The 26412-nt window shown below is 38.5% G+C and overlaps 1 protein-coding gene across 1 annotated transcript in view; it reads right to left on the minus strand.

The window, feature by feature from the left end:
• Positions 1–26412, minus strand: part of LOC126312744 (X-ray repair cross-complementing protein 5-like) — a 151416-nt gene that overhangs the window by 13846 nt on the left and 111158 nt on the right. The window contains exons 9-12 of the mRNA XM_049992242.1: positions 26244–26381; positions 20147–20286; positions 15240–15506; positions 4774–4964 (exon numbers count right to left, since the gene is read on the minus strand). Coding sequence (XP_049848199.1) covers positions 4774–4964; positions 15240–15506; positions 20147–20286; positions 26244–26381 — 736 coding nt within the window. The remainder of the gene's footprint in view (positions 1–4773; positions 4965–15239; positions 15507–20146; positions 20287–26243; positions 26382–26412) is intronic.

Raw genomic sequence — 26412 nt, forward strand, 5'->3', positions numbered from 1 at the left:
ATCCTCCCCTGGTATCCCTCCTCCTCCCCACCCACCACCCAGACTGCTTCTCCTGTCACGCACAGTTGCTCACAGTTTGGCCTCAGTGGCTGGAGATAGAGGTCGTGTGTGTATGAGTTGGTCTTGAATGAATGAGTTTTTGTATTGTCTACTTCACAAGAAGTCCTTTTGGCCAAAAGCTCACATGTTTAGCATATATTTCTTTGTTGTGCTTCTCTGTGACTCAACATCTACATTGTACGGTGACAAGAAATCTGTTGTTGTTGTGGATTTCAGTCCTGAGACTGGTTTGATGCAGCTCTCCACGCTACTCTGTACTGTGCAAGCTTCTTCATCCCTCAGTACGTACTGCAGCCCACATCCTTCTGAATCTGCTTAGTGTATTCATCTCTTGGTCTCCCTCTACGATCCTTACCCTCCACGCTGCCCTTCAATACTAAATTTGTGATCCCTTGATGTCTCAGAACATGTCCTACCAACCAATCCCTTCTTCTAGTCAAGTTGTGCCACAAACTCCTCTTCTCCCCAATCCTATTCAGTACCTCCTCATTAGTTATGTGATCTACCCATCTAACCTTCAGCATTATTCTGTAGCACCACATTTCGAAAGCTTCTATTCTCTTCTTGTCCAAACTAGTTATTGTCCATGTTTCACTTCCATACATGGCTACACTCCATACAAATACTTTCAGAAACAACTTCCTGACACTTAAATCTATACTCGATGTAAACAAATTTCTCTTCTTCAGAAACGCTTTCCTTGCCATTGCCAGTCTACATTTTATATCCTCTCTACTTCGACCATCATCAGTTATTATGCTCCCCAGATAGCAAAAGTCCTTTACTGCTTTAAGTGTCTCATTTCCTAATCTAATTCCCTCAGCATCACCCAACTTAATTCGGCTACATTCCTTTAACCTCGATTTGCTTTTGTTGATGTTCCTCTTATACCCTCCTTTCAAGACACTGTCCATTCCGTTCAACTGCTCTTCCAAGTCTTTTGCTGTCTCTGACAGAATTACAGTCATCGGTGAACCTCAAATTTTTTATTTCTTCTCCATGGATTTTAATACCTACTCCAAATTTTTCTTTAGTTTCCTTCACTGCTTGCTCAATATACAGATTGATTAACATCGGGGAGAGGCTACAACGCTGTCTCACTCCCTTCCCAACCACTGCTTCCCTTTCATGTCCCTCGACTCTTATTTAACTACCATCTGGTTTCTGTACAAATTGTAAATAGCCTTATGCACCCTGTATTTTACCCCTGCCACCTTTAGAAATTGAAAGAGAGTATTCCAGTCAACATTGTCAAAAGCCTTCTCTAAGTCTACAAATTCTAGAAATGTAGGTTTGCCATTTCTGAATCTAGCTTCTAAAATAAGTCATAGGACCAGTATTGCCTCACGTGTTCCCCATATGTCTACGGAATCCAAACTGATCTTCCCCAAGGTCGGCTTCTACCAGTTTTTCCATTCGTCTGTAAAGAATCTATCATTTTCATAATATTATCAACATACTATATTTTTATCTCTTCTAAGACCATTTCCCTACCTTCTTCCAGATATTCTGATACTCACAGCTTGTAATATAAGCACCAACCAACATATGTGGACAATTAAATAATACTGGAAGATAGAGAATGCTGAACAGATTAAACAGGAATGGACACGATAGAATACACCTCAAACAAAAGGCTTCTAATTTACAAGTAGAGCGAAAAATTTGATCAAACTTCATATATCTGTAATGCACCACAGAGTGGTCAACCAGCAAGTGTTATCATCTTTGAACATGGAATGGTTGTTATGTACTAGGGATTTATACGAAGCACAAAGAAATAAAAAAAAGCAGAGCCTGTGTCAAGTTGCACATTTCCTGTAGATCCTTGGGTAACTTAATGCAACATTTACGTTTGCAAGTGTCTCAATCAAGATTACTTCACAAATAACTACGGAATGATACAAATCACCATTTAAAATTAATCACAATTTAAAACTCTGCTAGGTTCTTTTGAATGAATAAATGCAACATGATGGCATTATTCCATAGATCTGTTTGCCTGATGAAGCAAATTTTAAGCTGTCAGGTCTGTTAACAGACATGACTGTATGTACTACACCACAAGAAACTGATATGCTGTAATTGAAAAAACAATTTAATCAAAAATATGTTGTTGCATACTGCAATTATACACTTAAGTCTACAGCAGGGTAATAATGAGTTCTAGTTTCACCAAACTGGAGCTCCTCCTCATTACACTTAACCCTGCTTGGGTTTCTTGACAACAAGTTACCAAATAGGTGGACAGGCCAACTGAATCACCAGACCTTATCCCAATATACTTTTTTCTTTTGAGATGTTATCACGGATACAGTCTTTGCAAGAAAACCATGTACTGTTGTTGATATGTGTCAATTCATAAGAGAACATGCCAAGACATGGAACACTGTAGACCTCCAGTGCCAAAGTGTGCTTGAGTGTACAACAGGAATGTTTAAACCCCCAACACTGACAATTTGAGCACATAAGACAATGAGCACTTAACATGTTGAACTTATTATGACTTCAAATATCTAATTTCTGTAATTTTCTATAATAAATTGTTCATTCTCATTTCATTACCAACCTATTTTCTATACTTAGTAGTAGTAGTAATAATAATAATAATTATTATAATAATAATATTTACTGTATACTTACTTATGCATCTCCCTGTATTTTAAAACCTACTGAACAAGCAGAGTGGGAGCTCTACTGTTTGAATTACACTCCTACTGATTACACTATCTGGTCAAAAGTATTTGGACATCCCTATGTATGGGGATAATCCCAAAAGTAAGGTCTCCTATATTTTTATAAGTACATAGACCTGTTTATTTCTACAATGGTTTACATCAGTTTACAGCTTAAACATTTAGCTATTTTTCGACATAATCAACATTTCTGTCGATGCATTTTTGTAGACGCTGTGGCAGTTCGTGTTTGTTCATGTCATACCAGCTCACCACCATGCTGTTCAGAAAGTTATGAACCTCTTCTTTCAGCTGATTGTCGGAGATGAATTGCTTTCCGTAAAGGTGTAAAGTGGTTCGCCCAGGTTTTGTCACCCATGACAACTCAGTCCAGAAAGTTGTCCTGTTCGGCTGCAAGGCGGTGAAGAAATGCACGGGAAGCATCAAGTCGTTGCCGCATGTGGTTCTCAGTCAGCATGCTTGGCACCCACCTTGCGCACACATTCCAGTAGTTCAATGTTTCCATTAAAGTTCTGTGAGCGGTGCTTCGGGAAACCTCAGGATGCAATGTGCAGAGATCATCCAGGGTGATCCACCTATCTTCACGCAAGCTTTGCTCAACCTTCAACACTGTTTCCTCAGAAATTGACGGTCTCCCGCTACTCTGTTTGGCGTGAATTTCAGTCCGACCAGCTGCAAACTCTCTACACCACTTACGAACATTTTGGACATCCATCCACTTTCGCCAATTGTCGATGGATTTCAATTGGCGCAGTGCCCTTTGCATTCAAAAACTGAACAACTGTGCGCAATTTGCACTTGGCGATAACATCCAATGGGAGCTCCATTCTCAACAGCTGCCAAGGCAAGACCTCGGTGCGGTGTTTGCATGACACACAACGCGTGAAGCACTCTTCATAACAATGTAACCAACTGCCACACAAATACAGTTCTGCACTTATAAAAAAATAGGAGACCTTACTTTTGGGATTACCCTTGTAATGCAGAATTGACTGCTAGCTGTCAAGAGAGGCAGACTACCAATTAAAATAAGTGAGCTTTAACCTATGTAAAGCCTACAATCCACTTCTTTTGCAAAGCAGTAACACACTAAAGGCTCAGTCAGGAGAGCTCAGTGATTTCGAATGTGGACTGGTCATCATACATCACTTGAGTAACAAATGCATCAAGGACATTTATGCCCTTATAATATTATCAAAGTTGAATGTGAAGTGGAAACATGAAGGAACAACCCAAGTCCAGGAGACCTCACATACTGATAGATAGACTATAGATAGACTACCCTCTCACAATCTAATGGGTGACCTTGGGTTGGCAAATGCGTGGAGAACATTACGTTCTGTCATGCGTAGTGCCCAACAGTGAAGTACGGAGTAGGTGGTGTCACTGTTTGGTGATGTTTTTTATGATTACAGGATAGGTCCCTTATTACAATTAAGAAAACACTACAATGAAGAAGGATATGAACACATTTTGGAGCATTCTACTGCATACAGTAAAGGAATAGTTTGGAGATGGCAATGGTTTGCATATGGATGACAATGCACCCTGTCAGAAAACAACAATGGTGAGGCATAGGTTTGTGGTCAACAACATTCCTAAAATGGACTGGCCTGTCCAGAGTCTGACCGAACCTAATGGAAAACTTTTGGGACGAGTTACGTCAGTTTTGCTAGAGACCCCAACATCCAACTTTATGACTCTCTTTGGGTTTGGCCCTTGAGGAAGAATGGGTTCCTAGTCCTCCGCAGACATTCGGACACCTCACTGATAGTTCCCCAGCAAGTTCTGGCTGTCGTAAAGCAGAAGGGTGGATACCGTGTTAATGTCCATTAATAGGGGTCCAGATACTTTTGATCACATAGCAGGTGAATCAGAACAGACTGTGTGAGTGTAAGTTTGTTTACAAAGTACAGATGTACCTGAAGTTACTAATCATGTACAGGACATACAGTGAGAAACAATATTTGGGAGACAGCTGTTTAGGAAGGAAGTATAGTATGTAAAACTTTCATACCTTGGGAGAATGGTTCTCCTTGACTTAGTAATTCCTGGAAATCGCTCTCCGGGTTTGTGGTTCCAACTACCTTCACTCTACCGTGAGCTAAAAACCCACTTGGCTTCGCTGCTTGTGAACTGCTCATAGCAGATGTTCCAGGCTGGTCAAAATCCTTTGGTTTCTCAGATTTTGTGCCATTTGTAACTGCTCTGTTGAAACATTTTTTCATGAATTTATAAATCACTATAAGTTTAAAAAAACATGTAGCAATTAAAGTAACGAACAAACAATTTAAGTCTTCACATACGTTCTTGTAACATATGGAAAGGAGAAGAAGCAAGGGTACCAATACTGTAGTGACGACCACCTTATTTTAAGCATCTAGGTGTCATCATTATTCCATAAAGGCTTAGACACTGGCCACTGGAAATTGCGGCATTTCAAGCAACTGAGATTTTCAAAACTGGGTGCCTCTTTTTTCAGAGGTACGTTGCAGGGTGGCCCTCTTGTTAAGTCAATCAGTCCAGACACACATTATTTGGGAATAATCTGACAAACAAACCAGGAAAAATGGAAGATGTTTGAGCCTGACCTTCATGAATGATTAATCTAATGTGATGAACCATTATACCAACACAATTCTCTAGCTTTCATGAACACACTTGTACTATCCAGCCATGTGAAAACATCTCACTGCACAAAGAGTTGTACATAACAATTTTTACATGAAGCACAGAAAATTTTCTGTTAACTTTCCAGCACTAGCAGACATGGGGTAAGCAATGTGGTGGAAAAAGGTTTTCCCATGGTTGAAGATTATTTTAGACTTTAATTCTATAATTTGCAACATAATATGTACTTATTATTATTATTAACATTATCCATTACACAGGATAATACTACATGCTTCAGTTAATTAATTACAACCTTTATTACAGATACAAAACAGTTATTTTAAATATTGTGTAGTAACCTCTTACATTATTTATTGCCTTAAAATTAGCACAGAGCTTGTTTTGCAAATGGTGACTGGAATTCAAGTATGTGAAAATTCGATTGCATCACACAATTTATAGAAGCCTTTCAAACATGAGTTGTACAAGTTTACTCTTGCCAGTTGGCCAGTTACTGTCTTCATTATTACACTTTTCAGTAGGATGTTTCTCTGTCTATCCAAGCTGCTACAGTCCAGTAACACGTGGTCCACAGTTTTGTTACCCTTAGTGAACCAACACTTGGTGTCATCTGTTATTCTGAATTAATGGTAGTATGCCTCTAGTTAAACTGCTTACCCTAGTGTTCAATTTACTAAAATTCTTGCAATCAAATTCACTTGATGTCCCCAGCATTGAATATCGTTTAAAAGACCTTCTATGACTGTTTACAAAGGGTCAACACACACTTATGGTGCTTTCTCATTATCATATTGCACAGTCACAGTGCATATGAAATTAGGAGAGACTGGTAATCTGATCACTAGTGTGGTGCACCATTAATATATATATTATTTTGCGATGACTCCTTTTGCTGTCTGCTGCCTTTCTTTCATCCATTCTTCCAGAGCTGTTTTTAATTTGTCCCACAACAGTTTTTGGGGGTGTTTGATGTTTCTTGTGATCTGGATGCCCCATTGCCCAGCTTGTCTTGCCTGTGTGAGCTTTAACCCATGTAAAGCCTACAATCCACTTCTTTTGCAAAACTCTAACCTTATTTCTTGCTTCTTCAATTAGATTATTTTAATGGTTTAGATTTCTCAAGATGATTTTTAAAAATTTTTTTTATTTTTTACTATCAGTCAGTATTACTGCCATTTTTGTGGGCCATCTAATGTGTTACACCTTTTGAGAGCCTTTAAAACAGGGAAGCACTCTGCTAAGAACAATTATGTACAGACTCTGTACTAAGACAAGCATCAACCATTAAACTGAAACTGTGATGTGAGCCAGAATGAAAATATGGTACAAAAGTTCATTTGTGTAGTGATTAACATCACAGCTACTGATGCAGAGGCACTATGTTCAATTACCAGGAACATTTCATAATTTTTCTGTAGTGTGAAGGTCTCAAATGACATCCAGTGAGGCCAAACGAGAAATTTCAATCGGATAAGCAGCAAAACTGATGCACAACTTGTGGAGGTGGCTTGACAACCTAAAAGCTAGCACTTAACTTGAATCAACGCAACATATCTAGAACAAATCTTCCACTTTACAGCAGAGTGTGCAGTCCTGTGAGACTTTCTCACAGTTTAAGACAGCATGCAAGGCCAGGACTCGAACCCAGTACTCTCGACATAGTGTGTGACATGATCCACTGGTCGGCCTGAATATTTTGTATTTATTCCAATTTCAGAGCACTATATTTGACAACTAGTTATTAATTTCAGCATACAATTACCATCTCCAGATCTGAGGCCAATTTTTTGATTACATCATGCCAAACAAACTTTCTCATTATTATGTAAAATTATAAATACCAAATAAACTATTCTAATTAATGATGATGTAAATAAAATAGAAAGAAACTTCCACATGGGAAAAATATATTAAAAACAAAGATTCCAAGACTTACCAAGCGGGAAAGTGCCGGCAGACAGGCACATGAACAAAACACACAAACACACACACACAGAATTACGAGCTTTCGCAACTGGCAGTTGCTTCGTCAGGAAAGAGGGAAGGAGAGGGAAAAATGAAAGGATGTGGGTTTTAAGGGAGAGGGTAAGGAGCCATTCCAATCCCGGGAGCGGAAAGACTTCCCTTAGGGGAAAAAAAGGACAGGTGTACACTCGCGCGCGCGCGCACACACACACACACACACACACACACACACACACACACACACACACACACACACACACACACACACACACACATCCATCCGCACATATACAGACACAAGCGGATGGATATGTGTGTGTGTGTGTGTGTGTGTGTGTGTCTGTGTGTGTGTGTGTGTGTGTGTGTGTGTGCGCGAGTGCGAGTGTACACCTGTCCTTTTTTTCCCCTAAGGGAAGTCTTTCCGCTCCCAGGATTGGAATGACTCCTTACCCTCTCCCTTAAAACCCACATCCTTTCATTTTTCCCTCTCCTTCCCTCTTTCCTGACGAAGCAACTGCCAGTTGCGAAAGCTCGTAATTCTGTGTGTGTGTGTGTTTGTGTGTTTTGTTCATGTGCCTGTCTGCCGGCGCTTTCCCGTTTGGTAAGTCTTGGAATCTTTGTTTTTAATAAATAAACTATTCTAACAGACATGTTGACCCTACAGACTCATAACGACGAGGCATGTTTGGTTACTCGTTTTAACTGTCATATTTACATATTCTGGCTCAATGTGATGGAAAAATTGCTTGTACTTGGGTCAGCAGATGGTCACCATAGACCAAAGTTAATAACCTGATGTAAAATAATGTGATCCTTAACTGGTATAGACACAAAATAACCGTTCCTGGATCAATGTGGATTTTTGCCAATACTCATCTCGATTTGTAAAAGTTGGCCTGGCTACTTCAGTCAATAAGAGCATTGCCCATCCAGACAAGGGTTTACATTTGAGTCCCAGGCTGCCACATGGTTTCACACTTTGAAGTAGTTCTGAATATACAGGGCTACTATAAATTATTCACTCATTTTCAAAGCTCTACAATTTCCATGTACAAATATGACTGAAGTGTGAACAGAACTCTAACCCCATCAAGATTGCATTTAGTACTACACAAATGTCCCACAAATGCCCCTCTGCTCACACAATACACATCCAACTGGTAGTCAAGTTCGTTCCATACCTTATGTAGCAACAGCCTATCAATGGTTATCAAAGCACTATAGATGCTTTCTCTGAGCTGCTTAAGTGTTCTTGACTCTGGAGGTACATAAACGAGATCCACCAAAGGAAAACGGCACAAGGTGTTAGGTCACGTGACCTGGAAAATCAAGGGAACAGAACCACATTATCTTCACCTCTGCGCCCAATCTAGCAATGTGGATGTTCATCGTTTAGGTAGTGACGAACATCGATGCTCCAATGAGAAGTGTCCTGTCTTGTTGCAAGGTGAAATTTTTGGAATGAGTAGTCTGTTGTGGAAACAACCAGAACTACAACATATCGAGGTACAACGTACCTGTCACAGTCTTCTCACAGAAGAAAAACGGACCATATAGCTTCTTTGTCTGTGGCACTGTACATAAAATATTAACCTTTAGTGAATCTCATTCTCTCATTCATGTGTCACTGTTTCATAAGGATTTTTGAGTGCCTCATACTCTCACATTTTAACAATTAATCATTCCAGATAAGTTGAAAGTTTTTTCGTCACTGAAAATTTGCTCAGAAGCAAAATGTTTGTCTTCAAGTGCTTTCTGCATTGTGATGCCAAACTGAAGTCACCGGCCATAATCTTCCAGTTTTAATTGTAGCACAACCTGCAAATTTGTTTCTCCAATACTATGATTTTACCAAGATCTGACCATTACTATGCTATGATGCCTAAAGAGGTCATAGAAGCCAAAAGCACAAAACCAACTTTAACGGAAAAGGAGAAGGATTGAAATTAGACAAGCTGTGGTCTTTATAATTACATGAAGCAAACAGTGCCAACTCTTCCCCAATGTAAGCTCCATAGATGTGACACCATGATCTTAAGCAGTGATTTGATGATGTCATACGTCAACAGTTACGTCAATACACATGAAAAGTTCAGCTTGTTGAGCTTGTTTGATTATGAACCTCGTATCTGTGCCTTTACAGTCCCTATGATGTCTTGAGCATTAGGAGGTGAAACATTAGGCACAGAAATATTCCACAGACCATGGATTAATGCCCATAAAACAAAATACACCAACTCCAGCTGTGAAAGCTTGCATTGTTTGATCATAGAGGCATTGGAGGAGGATGAGATTAGTGTTTAATGCCTGCGGTCTCTGGTATCAGGCTGCGTGGAAGTTGAAAGCCCAATGGACCTCGATGGACGATAAGAGGACAGTGGTGCTGCACCGTTGCACTCGCCTAGTGACTGCAACACCATCTCGCCAGTGGCCAATAGTGTCCCTCATGCTTAGCATAAATACTGCCACATCATGATTAGCATAAATACTGCCACACCTTGACTGCTAAGTCAGCCGTGTACTTCACCTGATAGCATTTGTTACTGTCTCTGCCACACTACTGACTACTCGCTGATGATTTCGCTTTGGTATTGGTTTTCCTCTTTAGTCTCGATTTGGATTGTGGCTTGTCCTTGACCTGTTGACAGCACTGTGTCAGAAGTTCATTGCACTTTGTTGTTGCATACATTGCTGTTGACTTGCTCTTGCTGTGTCATGTCTGCCATTCAGTCAGGCCTTTGCTCAACTCCGGTGTGAGTTTGAGTCCCATCCACAGGCAGTCTTACTGCCTTACACTGTCATCATTTCTCTCCTATTTTTCTGAAGTGCACCGGTATCTGGCTACTCACAGATATAGCACTGTCGACAATGAGGTCATTAGTGACGGAGCACAAGACCAGATTAGGGAAGGATGGAGAAGGAAGTTGGCTGTACCATTTCACAGGATTTAGGATTAACAGATTTAGGAAAATGACAGAAAACCTAATTCTGGATGACTGCATTTGAACCGTCACTCTCCAGAATATATGAGGATCATTGTCTTCCCATATCGCACTAGAAATGCAAAGAGACAGTCCTACATTCAATGTGTGCTGCAGACTTACGCACAGCTGACTCATTGGTCCATTCCGTTTCAGTCAGCCTACTGTTGACAGTATTTACCTGAAATGTTATGAGACTCTGCTGTGTCACAACTGAAACATGTGCAACCTGATATCATATTCCAGTAATAAGGGGCACTGGATGTACGAAAATTTCTGGGAGCAAAGTTTCTGGATAGTGAACTAGATGAGACAGTCCAATTCTGTGGCCACCATGATTACCTGATCTCTCACCACTACACTTCCAACTATGGGGTTTTGTGAAAGCATCATGTGTACTTACATGTGACCACGGAGGCACTGGAGCGGAGACAGAATACCAACTGGGTGTTGTCCATGCCAATAAAGGTGCACACAGTGGCATGTATTAAGGTAGAAACAAAACTTTATGAGTTACAATGTTATGTGTTGAAAACCAGTTGTTATTTTATAGCATAATTGTAAGTTGTTATAGTCTAAAATTGTAATGATAATTTATGGACACCATATATGTTTCCAGATGCTTCCGCACCATGTCTGATTTTTTGGTACACAAATGATTTTCTGGCCTTGTTCTCCAATTCAACTCTGTGTGTTTGTTTAGTACTGAAAGGAGTCATACTAAAATCATAATTTAATCGCCTAAGGTCTTTACTGGATGTGTGCTGTTCTGAAATAGAAGACTGCTCGATCTGATCTGTGGCTGAAATCTGGCCAGTGAACCTTTCAAGAATCCTGTGAGGATCACTCAGAAATGTGTAAGAGAGATATGAACTACTTAATCTTAATGTGCTGCTCTACACAGACTAAACAGTGAAGTACAGGGCATTTCAAAAAGGATTTTATAACTTTAAAAATTCATATAAATTTATTGAAAGAAGATACGGATCTGGGTTTAGTGTTATTTTGTAGGGAAACACATCAAGTTTTTTTTTAACTTGAACTAAAGATGTTGTATGTGGCTTCCGTTGGTTATCCTACACACATACCATCGGAAGTCAGTTTCTTCCCAGACTCACGGTAGCATTGCAGGTGTAGCTTGCTCACTGGTGGCGGAAATTCTTGCTCCAAGTTCAGGCAGAGAAGCTGTCACAGGAGATACAAAGACGATATCCTTGATTAATGTCCCGGAAAAAAAGGAGAGAGAGAGAGAGAGAGAGAGAGAGAGAGAGAGAGAGAGAGAGAGAGAGAGAGAGAGACAGAGAGAGAGAAGAAGAAGAAGAAGAAGAAGAAATAGAGTGGTGTCAGGTTTGGGGAATGTGGAGGCCACACAATTTGCACATCATGGCCAATCCATTGCCCTGAAAAGCGGTCACTGAGAAAATCCTGGATGTCAGCCACGTAGTGGGGTGGTGCATTATCTCGCATGAAATAAACATTTCGTTCTTGGCCATCCTCATCTATCTGTGGTATCAAGAATTGTTGTAACATATCCAGGAACACTGACCTATTGATGGTTCTCTCGCGGAAAAAAAGGGGATTGTACACTTTGTTCTTGCTCAATGCACAAAAGACATTCAGTTTAGTGCTATCACGAGCGTGTTGCAATGTTCGATGCAGATTTTCACTGTCCCAAATCCTACAGTTGTGTGTGTTAACCTTGCCACTTAAGTGAAAAGATAATTTTGTCCAAGAAACGTTCATCCTCATGTAATCGATTTAACATATCAGCACAAAAGTTCTTGCAAGCAATTTTATCAGTGTCTTTTATTGCTTGTATGATCATAAATCTGTACAGTTTCAGATGCAAATGGTTTCTCAACATGTGCCAAACAGTTGTATATGGGATTTGCAGTTTATGAGATGCAGAATGGGTCAATTTCGTAGGGCTGTTGGCAAAATGTTGTCTCACTTGCCCAACGACGCTGTCAGATGTGCTTCGACGACCTGATGATTTCCCGTGTCTTACCGAGCACTCTGTTTCTACAAAACATTTATGCTACTTATAAATTGTAGGCCTACTGGGAGGATATTTAGTGTAATTGCGCTGTGCTGTTGTCGCTGACTTCAATTCTTCAAACCAAAACACACATCTAGCACACTCAGGTCCCGCGAAGGCAGCCATCTTTAACGCATTTGGCACTAACGAACTATGTGACACTAAACTTGATATATTTCCCTACAAATTGACACTACAATCACCTTTGTAGGTACTATGAATTAATTTATATGAATTTTCAAAGCTGTTAAGTCCTTTTTGAAACACCCTGTAAGCCCTTCAACATTTATGTTCCTAAAAAATAATTCGAGGAGCTACACCACAAAGCTTGCAGGAAGTAGCACGGAAATAGCATGGAAATGCTATTCTAGAAGAAGTAGATACACAATAGAGATGTGAAAAATAAGAGTAATGGAACTGTTTAAAGGCTTATGCAACTTTAACAATTCTAAAACAAAGCTTCAAATCTCTCTCTGGCATGTGCACACAAACACAAACACACACACACACACACACACACACACAACTATTTGAGTAATAATCACTGTTAACAGCATAACCATATCCTGATAATACATCAGCACCAAGCCATGAAAACACTTCTCATCATTCCTTACCCTTTACAAACTAGTTTTTCCCTTTTATAATATTGCTAAAAATAATTATCTACCAAAAGATCAATACACGCATTTCCAGGTATAATATCCATGCATTCACTATACCACGCCAAAGTGAGTGGAATAAGTTTCACTGGGAAACAACCATTTTGCATCTGGTATGTGATAAATTAATTTCCATGTAAGGCTATTTATGGTTGTAGATTCTAAATGCACCCTTAGAAATGTGGTATCGCATAACTTTTTTGAGATATTCAAAATTATATATTTTTTCTTTACATTTTCAGTCAATTTTGCTATTTTTTATAGTCAAAATATAAAATGTGTCACTATGGAGTTACTTTTTTGTGTTACATAATGTCAGTTTTAAAAACAGTCACCAGACAGCAGATGGTTTTTTTTCTTGGCTTATTCTTTGCCAGAATGTTTTGAAGTGGCAATCTCAATTTGTAGTGAAAGGTGTGTAATGGCAATAAACTTCTATCAGTAACTTTGGCTAATTTAATGGACAATATGGATACACTTGAAATTGTAATCCTGCAGCTAAATGTAATCAATTATAAAGATCACAATTTAAATTTTGTTGAGAGTTTATGGGCTTTTTTAAGGCACACAAGACATCAAAAACAAGTACACTGTCCAGGAAAGGTCTATGAGGTAAACATATACAGCAGGAAAGGAAAATTTTAAGAACAAACCATAAGTTGTGCCAAGTCAAAATGCTTCCACTTCATATTAAATTAGACATGATGAAGAATTTAGCAAAGGCTCTTGATAAAAAATGTGAGACTTTCAATAATTTGAGAGAAGGTTTTCCTAGCATCACTGAGGCCAAGGTGAAAGAAGACGTGTTTATCAGGCCACAAGCCAGAAAATTTTTGATAGATGAGACCTTTGATGCTATACTTAAGAATGCTGAGTTACTTCGTTGGATGTCCTCTAAAAGACAAAGTCCATGGCTTCTGGATAACAGAAGAGATGAGAATTATGTTTCTTTAGAGTCTGAACTGTTGGACAACTAGAAAAAATCAGGTGTAGAATATCACTAAAAATATACTTTGTACTTTTTTTTTTCCTACAAAACTTGGGTGCTTTTAGTGATGAACCCTTCCACTAAGACATTCCTACTAGCAAATGTCACTGTCAAGGATGCTGGAACCCTCCAATAACAACTGCTGCTTTGACATATGAGACATTTTACAATACAAAAGCATTCCTATCCAATTTCTTCAAATAAACAGATGTTCAACTTTGTTTTCATGCTACAAGGGGCTTTTTGTATAGTATGATGATTGTTTTGGCGTTTTATGTAAAGGTTTCAATATTTTTTCGATTATGTATAATAAAATTTGATTTTATTAATGTTCACCACATATTGGAAGTAAATGGGACATAATTTTATTATTTTGTCTCTCAGAAACTTAAAAATATGGAGAAAATATGACTGCAATTCTGAACTCAGCATCCAAAAATTAGGTAAATCCATCCACTTAAATATGCAGAACAAAAATTCAACAATGAAAGTAATCAATTTTTAACAATATAATGTAATTGGATGAGCCAATGGCTCCTTCGTGCAGCAGAAGGGTTGAAGAGGGAAGGAAGACAGGTGAACGGAAAGGAAATGGAGAGGTTTAAGAAAAGGGGTAGAGTTCAGACAAGTCACCCACAACCCCGAGTCAGGGGAGACTTACCAGATGGGATGAGAAGGAAAGACTTTCCTTCTCATGCCATCCAGTAAGTCTCCTCCTTTTTCTAAACCTCTTCATTTCCTTTCCCTTCACTCCTCTTCCTTCCTCTTCAACCCTTCTGCTAGAAGACGGAGCCACATGCTCCAAACGATTGCATAAGCAAAAACTTACTTTTTATATATTTATGTTCTCCTACCACTGCTTTATGAGTAGATATTTTATCTATCCAATTACATTATATAGAACAAAAATTCAGTTTGTTACCAATGTTATAGATTAAGTAAACTAAAATAAAGGTAACTACAGGACATGCAATGCATTCAAAGCTGCACACACTAATTAACACCAACAAAAGGTACAAAGAAAACAGTGCATATGATACTAATAGCACTCAAAGAACATTGCCTTATTCTATTGAATTAGAAATTTTCCAAAACAGATAGACATATTACCTGTCATTAATGCAAGTACTTCAAAACAGATGGCATTTATCAAGCCGAGAGCAAGGACATTTTTATTTACACTTAGTTTCAACAACTGCCCAATATATACTCAACTGTTTTATGTCAGCAGAGTCCTTTTCACGCCGCCGCCGCACTACTTCCTTCAAGTCGAATGTCTTTTTCATTTTCAGGATTATGTCATTGACATGCCCTGAATCGACAAAAGGGCTAGTAACAAACTCTCTTATTTCTTCCACCATAGGTGGTATTTTTTCTCCTGGGTGTAAGGCACGGTAGGAAATGCAACTGAACAATTTGTGATGAGTTATATTAGTTATCTCATCCGATTTAAATGCCTCAGTTCCATCTGGTAAAGCACCCCTGTGAATTATACAATTATGACATACCATCAAAAATGGGAATATACGACAAATAAATACATAAATAAACTGTAGTGAATGTTTTCAAGGAATTATCTAACCATCCTACATTTCTCTAGTACCAACATCAGTAATCAGAAGAATAAACTGTAATATTTTTGGGGCTGTATGAGATTAATTGATCCTGAATATACAGGGTTACTATAGAAAATTGACATTTTTAGAACAGCTAATAAAGCATAGTCAGCGGTGGGAGGGAGACGGTATACCTCGTTCACTTTGGGACTGTTCCCCAACTCAACAGTAGTGGAACTGTGGACGAGAGAGTATTGCATGTTTATGTACAACACGTTTGTCCTAAATGCTGAGTCTGTCAATGCAGTATGGCTACATTAACTGAACAGCTACAAACATCAATTTGACCCTATGACGGATTACAGCTTCCACAACAGGGGGAAATATTTTTAAGAAGAAGCAACCAGGCCATGATAAAAACACAGCACATCTCAAAAAATTGCCACAGTGAGAGATGCAATCTCAGAATTCCGAGATGATCTGCATGTCTCCATGCACACTGTCTACAAATGAGCAGTGAGTCTGTAGGGTGAAAGTGTTGCATTTGGATTTAAAACAAGATGACTTCTCTGTGTGTCCACATGTGATCTTTGAAGATGACTCAAATACAGTAACATTATTTTATGAACAATGAGTCACATTTTCACTTTAATGGGTCAGTTAACAAACTCAGCAATTATTTTTCATTCATTGAACAGCCTTTCATAATTCATGAGAGATGTCTTTGCTTCCCTAATGTGACTGTGTGTCATGCATTTGCTGCTGTCATTGTAATCTGATTTTTTTCCCCCCTAGGCTGACAGAGTAGCAACTGACAGGGAACTGTTGAATATTTCATAAACATCCTGAATGTGTTCTTTCCGCCAAAATTGTGGAGACAACAGATGAACATGAGGACTGCTAATTTTCAACAGGCTGGTACATCATCACACACTGTAAATGTACCGGTGGCAGTTTGAAGAATCACTTTTTATTTTTCGTTTGGATGCTCTTTAGTGGCCACTAAGATCACCAGACTTGTCTGCTTGTGTCTTTTTTTTCTTTCTATGACAAAAAGTCCCAAAGTTTAAGACAGTCATAGGCTGACATTAAAGAAAAGGCAGGTTTGGTCACCCACCACCTGTTGGCCTGAGTTACAAATAACTTTTTAAAATTATAGTCAAGACAATGGCTCTCACCTGAGAGTTAGTTTTTGTAAGTGATCATGCAAATCAAATACAAGATATTAATCACCAATTTTGTGCTCATTTGAAAACTGTCCGTTTCCTTAGGTTACTCTGTATTATTATATCATCATATTCATTATTACCCACCTTCCACAAAAAATTTATCCATTGGCTTCACGACATATTTTGCTGCAATTCGCTTTAAACACACAGCTAAAAAAATTATGCTTGCTCTATGCTCTACTGAGCAGGCAGAATTTGCAGGGAAATTGTGATTTTTTCAGCTCCCTAGCAATCACACAGGAATTATTTCATAGCATCATCATCCAGAAATTGCAATGGTCACTGAAGTGGTGTGAAATGGGCCATCTACACCTACATCTATACTCCACAAGCCACGTTTTGGTGCACAGCAGAGGGAATTTAGTATAAACGAGGTGCTATCCAAAATTTTTGGGACTGGTGCTACCATCTGCTGAAGACCTTACCTTTGGACTAATAGTCAGCATCACCCTCGTAGTAGTTCCCATCCACACATGTACACACCGGTCCTAGTGCTTCTGCCACTGGTCAAAAGTTTTCTGGAAGTCCTGTTCTTTGAGGCTGTTTTATCACCACCATCGATGCTTCTTGAATTCTCTCTAGAGTGTCTAACTGACGGCCTTTCAACTTGAGTTTCAGTTTTGGGAATAGCGCGAAGTCACAAGGAGCCAAACCTGGCAAGTACGGTGAGTGGGGTACAACCGCCATGTTGTTTTTTGCCGAAAAGGTCCTGGTGAGCAAGAACGTGTGACAGGGCCGTTGTCATGATGCAGCAGCCAGTTCCCTTGACGCCAAGTTTGGGCCATCGTCACCGCAAGTTTTCATGGAGGCGTCGCAAAACATCACAGTAGTACACGGGATTCACTATTTGGTTGGGTGGGACGAATTCTTTGTGCACAATTCCCTTGGTATTAAAGAAAATGATGATCAGGCTCTTCACTTTGCTCTTCATGTGACTTGTTTTCATGGGTCTTCGAGAGCTCGGGCTCTTCCACTGGGACGATTGTTGCTTTGTCTTTGGGTCATAACCGTAAAGCTATCTCTCATCACTGGTGGTAACTCGTGACAAGAAGCTTGGATTGTCGGATGAGGTGTGACGAAGGTCCGTGCACACTTCAACACACTGTGCCTTCTGATTGGCAGTCAAGATCCTTGGCACAAATTAAGCAGCGACACGATGCATGCACAATTCATCCGTCAACATTTGTTGACATGTTCCATAGCCAATACCCACTTCATCCGCAAGATCTTGAATGGTTTGACATCGATCCGCATGAACAAACTGTTGAAGTTTGGCAACAATGTCTGGTGTTGTGCGGCTAAAGGGTCTTCCAGTGTGAGCACCATCTTCAACGTCCACTCAAACACATGTGCACGGCTCATGCTCTGTCCCCCAAACACTTGTTGAATCGTTGCAGGGGTCTCTGAAGCACTTTTCCCGAGATTTGCACAGAATTTGATACAGATGCGCTTTTCTGTTCATGGATCCATCGTAAAATTACCACACACCTACCACAGAGTGTTAAGGGAATCACTATGGACATGTAACACGTCCTCCTAGCTGAATGCCACTCCACACACTGACTCATCAGATATGCAGCTCTCACCACCTACTGGTGCAAAGACCTACTACTCCTACTTTCCATATGGCAGCACCAGTCCCAAAAATTTTGGATTCCACCTCGTAGCTGTCACTTCCCACGTTTCCTATTCCAGTCACGATTGTTGTTAAGCGTCCATATTAGCTTAAATCTTCAACCTTGCCTTCATTCCTCTTGCAAAATATGCACAGGAGGAAGAATATATTGACTGACCCTTCTTGACACATACACCCTCAGAATTTTAACTGAGACCTGCCTCACAATGCCTGACACTTCTCTTGCAATGCCTGACACTTCTCTTATAGCGCCAGCCACTGGAGTTGAACAAGCATCTCGATGACAATATCACACTTACTACATGAATGTGTGATCAAATATGCTGCTCTTCTTTGGATCTTCTCTATTTAACCTATAAATATTTTCTGGTAAGTGTCCCAAACTTGTAAGCAATACTCAAGTATACAATGAGAGGAGGTTTTGTAAAATACCTCCTCAGAGAGTGAACTACACTCCCTGAGTGTTCTTTCAATGTGTCTCAGTCTGGCATTTGCCTTACCTGTCATTAGCTTTATATCAGCATTCTACTTTAAATTGCTCTGTACACATTCACCGGATATTTAATGGGTGTGGCTGCTTCCAGTGACTGGAAAATGTGTAAACAAACATATTGATGAAGGTATTCACAACACATTAGAATTTGTTTAAAAAAAGCAAAACATCAAATAAAAAATAAAATAAAAAGGCAGTGTAGTTTCAGCTCTTTGAGACTGCAGATGTGTGGGCAAGTTGCGCTTGCTGTGTGTGTGTGTGTGTGTGTGTGTGTGTGTGTGTGTGTGTGTGTGTGTGTGTGTGTGTGTGTGTACTCCTGACAAAGGCCTTAATGGCCGAAAGCTATGATTGTGTGAATCTTGTTATTGTGCCTATCGCGACTCAGCATCTCCGCTATATGGTGATTAGCAACTTACCTCCTTTATTTAACAATTAGACATTTCAGATCTATGTATTAAATTTTAATTTCTTATCATGCAATTTCTAATATAAAGGATAATGATCATTACAAAAGTTATGATTCAAGGTTATTAATATTTTCATTTCATAATAAAAACAGAGGGAAAAAAACTAATAAAGAAATGTTGGTACTAGCAACAAATGAACCAGTGACCATTTCAAGTACAAGACTTACACGATATGCATCCAGCTCCTGGATCCTCTGTCACATTGCTCAAACTGTTTAGTACTTAGCAGTGCTCAAAAATCTTCAAAGTGGGATTTTTCAAGTATTTTTGAGAAATGCAGCAACAGCAACAACAACAACAACAATAACAATAACAAGAAGAAGAAGAAGAAGATGATGATGATGATGATGAAGGAAAGAAAGAAAATGGATAGAAATTGCTCCTTAGAATACAAAGGATGACTCTTCATTCTAACACCACTGGTTGCAAAGGTAAGCTACAAAATAATAACTGCAATGCATTTTCGGAAGTTTCTTCATAGTAATAAAAAGGTCCTTAAAAATTAGAATGTCACAGTCACACAGTTAAAGCTTAGGAAATTCACACAATGTCAGTTAGCATAAGAAGTTCTCTGTCCACAGAAAAGCTGTTGTCATACCACAGTTACACCAATTGACGTAGCAACTGAGTGGGTGAAAGACTGACTGTATCCATAATGTAAAAAAGACTTTTTGCATAAAAAACAGGAAAAATACAAAGAGACTTGTCTCCTTATGTAACAACTGAAGGGCACACACTCACATTAAGTCCATGGAATCAATCAGTTCGTCTACAACATTCAGTTGCTCAGGTGTCAGAGCATTTATCTCTCGATCCAATGGTTCAAGAATCAAGTCATCACGAACGTCCTCTGCAAATGGTAGCTCTGTGTATACAAGATACTGTTAAAATTGAGAAGAAAAAAAATGTTAACAGAAGAAAACAGAAATCTCATGTATCATATAAAATGTCAGCATGGCAATTACACCATCACAAATTCATAAACAAAATATAATTATGATCTGTATCAAAAAGAAAATTCACTAGAGAAAACTATAAAATTATGGGACAGGTTTTCTGGTAGGTAACTCTAAATTTATGTGACAAAATTGCTGCCCTTTTTTTAACCTGTCCCAAAATATCCCTCTCCCTGTCTAGGGGCAGTACAAACTCACTTAAGGGTACACTTAGTTAACATGAACAAGATTTCACTCTCGACACTGATGTATGTTATCTTACAGAAAGTTTTATTGATTAACACGACTTTTGACCATCACAAATTGAGCAATATTTTTGCAGGACTCACTTTATGCAAAAAATAACATTTTATAGAAGACAGGTTTATTTAATTGACAAGTAAGTTTAGAGGGAAGAAAATTTTACAACTAACAAATTTTGTACAGTTCTGGAAAAGTTTATGATAGTGTTTGCATATACACAAAATTTTTCATAGTTTATCAACTCCTGGAAGAAGAAAAACAATTTTCTTGTTCAAAACTTGCTTTACACTCAAACTAGATCAGTGACACCTGAATATTAAATGCCTGTTTTTTACATTTAAGTTTTAAAATAATATTTCTTTTTTCTCTTCTACGTATTTTCAGGGGACTTCACCCTCATAAATTCTCTGTGAACTGCCATGATCTTCATATTTCTCACCACCTGCAGAGAGTGTGTCATTGTAGAAAATCACTGCATCCTTAGTATTGGTATGGAAACACATTAGTTTCGGTGCACCCTTCTTTTCTGTACTCATATTGTTTATCTTGGGAATAACTGCTGCATCTTTCATGCTTTGAACGAACGCATGTCCTTCTAAACATCATAACAACTTGTGATCTACAGAAATAAGTCGTTTTAACACCACACACAATCTCACCACTGGTTCATCTGTAAGTTATTGCTCATGTATCCAACGATTAGAAAGGCAAGGTAGATTCCAATATTTCATTAGAAATCCATCTGAATCTGTAGGAAAACCAGTCTCCTCCCCACACCAGCACTTTTCCAAACTTCGTCAAAATATTCCTGTACTCACAAGGTGGTATGATCTCTTCTTTATTCAGATATTCCTTCTCAATTCTATCGAATACATGATCCAGTGATATGAAACTGTGTCCACAAATAAGAAAACAGTGGGTAAGTTCAGAGAACACTCTTGCGCATTTCATAAAATGTGGCAGAACACAGAGCTTTTTAGAATTCTTGTTCTGGCTGTTGCTTGAGCCTGAAAAAAAGTCAAGTTTCAATCCTCTTGTTTTGATTCATGTATCACCAATCAGATTACTGGAGCATATCTGTTGGGTGTAAAAATACTTCTCCAGAGGTTTGTCAGAGGTTCACTTCATTGCATTTCGTTGCATGTTGAAGACAATTTTTATGGTGTCCTCAGAGTATTTGTTAATTTTACACACTTCCTGGCACTCTTCATTTTCTGCTATCTCTATTTTCTGTTGGAGATCCTTGCGCGTTGAACAGGTGTCATTGTGAGGGTAAACATAGCCGAGATTAAAATTCTTATAAAACAGTGTCTTAAATTATGACTCACAACAGCTTTTATTACCCAGTTGTCTTTGTATTTGCAAAAATTTTCCCACATTATATTTACATGTAATGTTTGGGCAAATATGACCTACGTATTTTCTCTCAGCTGTAATGAGACACTCTACACTTACACTTCAAAATGTGCTGTTTCACTTCTTAGATCATAACTAGGTCAGCTTAAGTTGCTCTTGAGCCACATCTTTGTTCACGTCGTGCAGTGCTGAGCAATTCGGACTATGCGATCCCACGATATACGTGTTATTTTTTGAAATGTAGCAGCAAAAATTGGTATTTGCAATCCACCTCTAAGTTTTATCTCATACCTGACAGACAGCGATTTAAAAGCCTTAGCCTGAATGGAATCTACAACACATTCAGCTGATGCTCAGATTTCCATGTATGACAGAAGCAATGCATCTTGCTTGCTGTATCTACTGAAGAATATAGATTTTTCAAGGGCTATAATACACTACAGGCTATAAGATGCATCTTAACCTTTAACCATTTTTTTTTAAATAATATTTTTATTATTAGAATGCAAAGCCAGATTAAAATTTTAAAAAAAATCTTAGTTTATAAAACTGAATTGACCTTTAAAATCCCTGAAAACTACCATCAGAACTTTCTACTTCTTACTCTTCTTCTTCTTCCTCTTCATTGCTGTCCTCTTCATATATAAGACAGTCTTCCATGCTATCTTTGTTATTTGTCCACGCTTCATGAAAGATTTAACAACGATGTCCTTTCCACATCTGTTTTATCCACTGACACACTTGTTTGTGGGTTGTTTTAAAGCTCCTTTTGGCATGAATTCATCCATCATTCATTTGTTCCATTCCTCTCTCTCATACACTTTAATGGTTTATTTATTGCGACATCAAGGGGCTGCAATTGTGAAGTATGATAAGTCCTCCCAAAAATATAGAAAGGTCTACATATCCCTGTCTCAATTTCTCTTTTGCAGAATTTTTAAAATGACTATTAAACTGATCTAGCACAAGAAGAGAACACTTATTCAATAAAGCACCTTTCCTTCTCTGCCATACACTACTAATCCACAAATTCATATCATCCTTGTTCATCCCACCCTCGTCATGTATGTGAACAACAACACCTGGCGGTATTACAGAAAGTTTTGGCATTCTTTCTGCCTGAAAATGAGCACTGAATAAAGTTTAGTATCATCAGCACAACTTGAAAGGACAATAGTGTAGTTATTTTTTTTTATGTCCACTTGTTCTCATAGTTACAGTTTTAGCACCTTTCATGGGACAGATCTGTTACTCGGTACATCAAATATCAGAGGAGTTTCGTCCATATTTGCTACTTGGCTTAGTTGCATACTGGTTTTCTTTCAATACTGAATAATAAAGTAATCAAAAGATAATATTTTCTCTTCATATTCTTGTGGCATTTTCTGAGATACTTTGGTTTTGGTTCACATGCTTCATAAACCTGTAGCACCTACCAACTCCATACTATAAGACTGTTAAGTCCCACCGTAGCTCTAACATGTATTTGAGTCATTCTTGTATTAATTCCAGTGGCACTTTGATAATGTCCATGAATCAATTTCTATACATCACTATCTTGTTTTGGCCATTTTGCATTCAGTCCTCTATTCGCACATTTAGTCTTCCTCATTTTTTCAGTTCTTCTTTACTAGCCCGCTAATCGTGAATGGTTTTTTCTGTGAGTGGCTGGCTGAAATGCCGCGCAGCAGGTCTGCTCCCATGTTGTTATGCATATGCTATTACTTTAAATTTATAGCACACACCACATGAATACCTTTTATTTTTTTACATTATGAAACTGGCTACTAACAAAAATATTGTATTGTTACTGATAACACAAATCAATTCAAGTTCACTGACACCGTACACTGCAATGACGCATCATAGGCTAGACAGTGTTCTGGGTTTGTGATGATGGAGTGGGAGGGAGACAGTGTTAGCAAGCTTGTGAATTGCCGCAACTCATGTTTGTCACATTTGTGCACCACTGCTGCCAGTTGAAGCCATTGTTGCCAGACAAAGAAAGGTCTCCTGCGGCATCGATTGTATGGCCATTTTTAAGATTGGCGGGAATTTTAAATCAAACACTGCAAATTTTTATATTAATTTCAAATATAAGATGCCCCTGAATTTTGGAGGCAATTTTTGAAGAGAAAAGTGTAACTTACAATCCGTAAAATACGGTACCTCTAACGTCTTTGGCAAATCAAGTAGCACCCAGCAAGTTTTGAAAAAACTCCTACATGCGCTTGAGGTGAGATTTGCAGAAACAGATTATATTCTATGTTCTATAAGTGCAGAATAAAGCCTGCCGCATCGGCTTGAAGAGGAAGATGAACAGTAGGTGTTAAAGAAAAAAAAAATCTATTTTATTTTTAAAAAAAGCTATTTTATTTTAAAAAAGAAGTGAATTTTGTGAAAACACTTCTCAATTGTGAACTGTTTTTAGTTCATTACATCATTAGATTTTTTTTCATTTAACCCGAACTTTCAACTCCACCACACGCTCACTGTTAAGAGCTGCATAAGTAACAATTGCAACTCCGACACCATGAATGATAGGCTTTGATCTACAAATTCAATTCTATGTTGAAATTGGATTTTCTTTTTCTTGAGGAGTGAGCAAGTGCGAGAAACGTTAAGTTGCCAGCAGTAAAAGAGGGGTCATGACTGATAGGAAGCAAGCATAGATCTGCAAATAAAACTTAAAAATCCTGAAGGAAGCAAACTGATGTGTACTGAAGGAAAGGACAACTGCCAGAAAGTTTGAACTTGCCAAATGTGCATTATCCACACGTCTTATGGATCGTAAAAAAATTCTTAATTCTGCTGTGTCGGTTTACAAGTAACAGAGGACTTCACAGTGGTAAGTAGAACATGTTGAAACTTTACATCTAGCACGGTTCAACCTTATATGCACTACCAATGTACCTTTAAGTGGACATATAACTCAGTCAAAGGGAACAAGATTGCACAAAATTTACACATGGAATATTTCAGTTATCAGCTGCTTGGCCACTTCAAACGAGGGACACCAGAAGAGAGAGTACTGAGCCATACACTGAAAGGGCACCATTGCCTGATGATACAAAAATAGTCCTCAAGTGAACATTCATCTGTCAACAGTGGTTATAAATGGACTAGAGACCAACTCAGGGATTGATACAGCATCTGATCAATACCTGCTGCAGGTCACATTAGGTTTATGAACAGTGTCCCAATGCAACATCAGGACTGACTTACTGCCATAACCAGCACAGCCCAACTGAAAAAACCACTAGTTAAGTTAGCCATTGTTCACTGAATTCAGAAACAGATCAGTGGTCACGCTTAGAAGTGCGAATGAACTTTTAACAACACTGCCATGCCTCACCTTCATGCTAAAGTTCAACAGTGCAATGTATCATTTAATAAATTATTGTTGAGTGTTATTAATGTGTATCAAAAATTTCTGTCCAAACATAGTTCACCCTGTGATGAGTGTTTAACTGCTGTGCACTAGCAAGTACTTTTGGTGGTACGAGGTTCTCTTCCTGCCACAGTTATGTTGAATGCCAAATGTATTTGCTATAAAAAAAAGTTTGTTTTCCAAAGACAATGTAGTTGACACTGACTGTACAAATTATTTACAGGTATTTTCATTATTCCAATTTAGGCATTTCAGCCATTATCAAGTGGTACACTGTATAGGACTGTGCTTCATCACACGTCAAACTTCAAAAATGCCATCATCGTGCCTGAGCCCATTAACAATGTCACCATTTTTAACATAAATCCCAACAAACTACTATTCTTGTACACTGTTTACATGAGAACAGTAACTTTTTGGGATTTATGTTAAAGGCTATAACATTGTTAACAGGCTCAGACACAGTGATGACGTGTACATGTCAGATGATTTTTAAAATCTGACACTTGCTGACAGTCTTTTGTACTATACCTATTGATAATTAACTTAAGGTCTGAATTGCAATAGTAAAAAATAGATAATTTCTATAATCAATGGCAACTATGACGTCTTTTAAAGAAAATGTCTACATGACTCGTGTGTGTGTGTGTGTGTGTGTGTGTGTGTGTGTGTGTGTGTGTGTGTGTGTGTGTGTGTGTGTGTGTGTGTGTGTGTCTGACTAACAATTAGTAAAATTAGTTGTGAAATATATGTAGATTATGTAGATTAAGTATAAGATATCAAGAAATGTTAACCAGCACACACGAAAATTATGCAAAGAAGAAAAACCTACAAGCCAATGCGGAAAAAATTTAAAAATTAATTTTACAAAATATTTTACCTTTCAGCTTACCTCGAATCCGTCTTCAATCTTTGGGAAAAGCACACCCACACAGGGGTCATAGTTACTCTGATAAACTCTTCGAACAACAGCTACCATATCTAAATTCTGCATGGCTTGGATAACAGCAGAGAATGCAGAGCCTGCCTCCTAAGGATGGGGGATACAACATTGAAAACAA

This window comes from Schistocerca gregaria, unplaced genomic scaffold (assembly GCF_023897955.1).
Source record: "Schistocerca gregaria isolate iqSchGreg1 unplaced genomic scaffold, iqSchGreg1.2 ptg000449l, whole genome shotgun sequence".
NCBI lineage: Eukaryota > Metazoa > Arthropoda > Insecta > Orthoptera > Acrididae > Schistocerca > Schistocerca gregaria.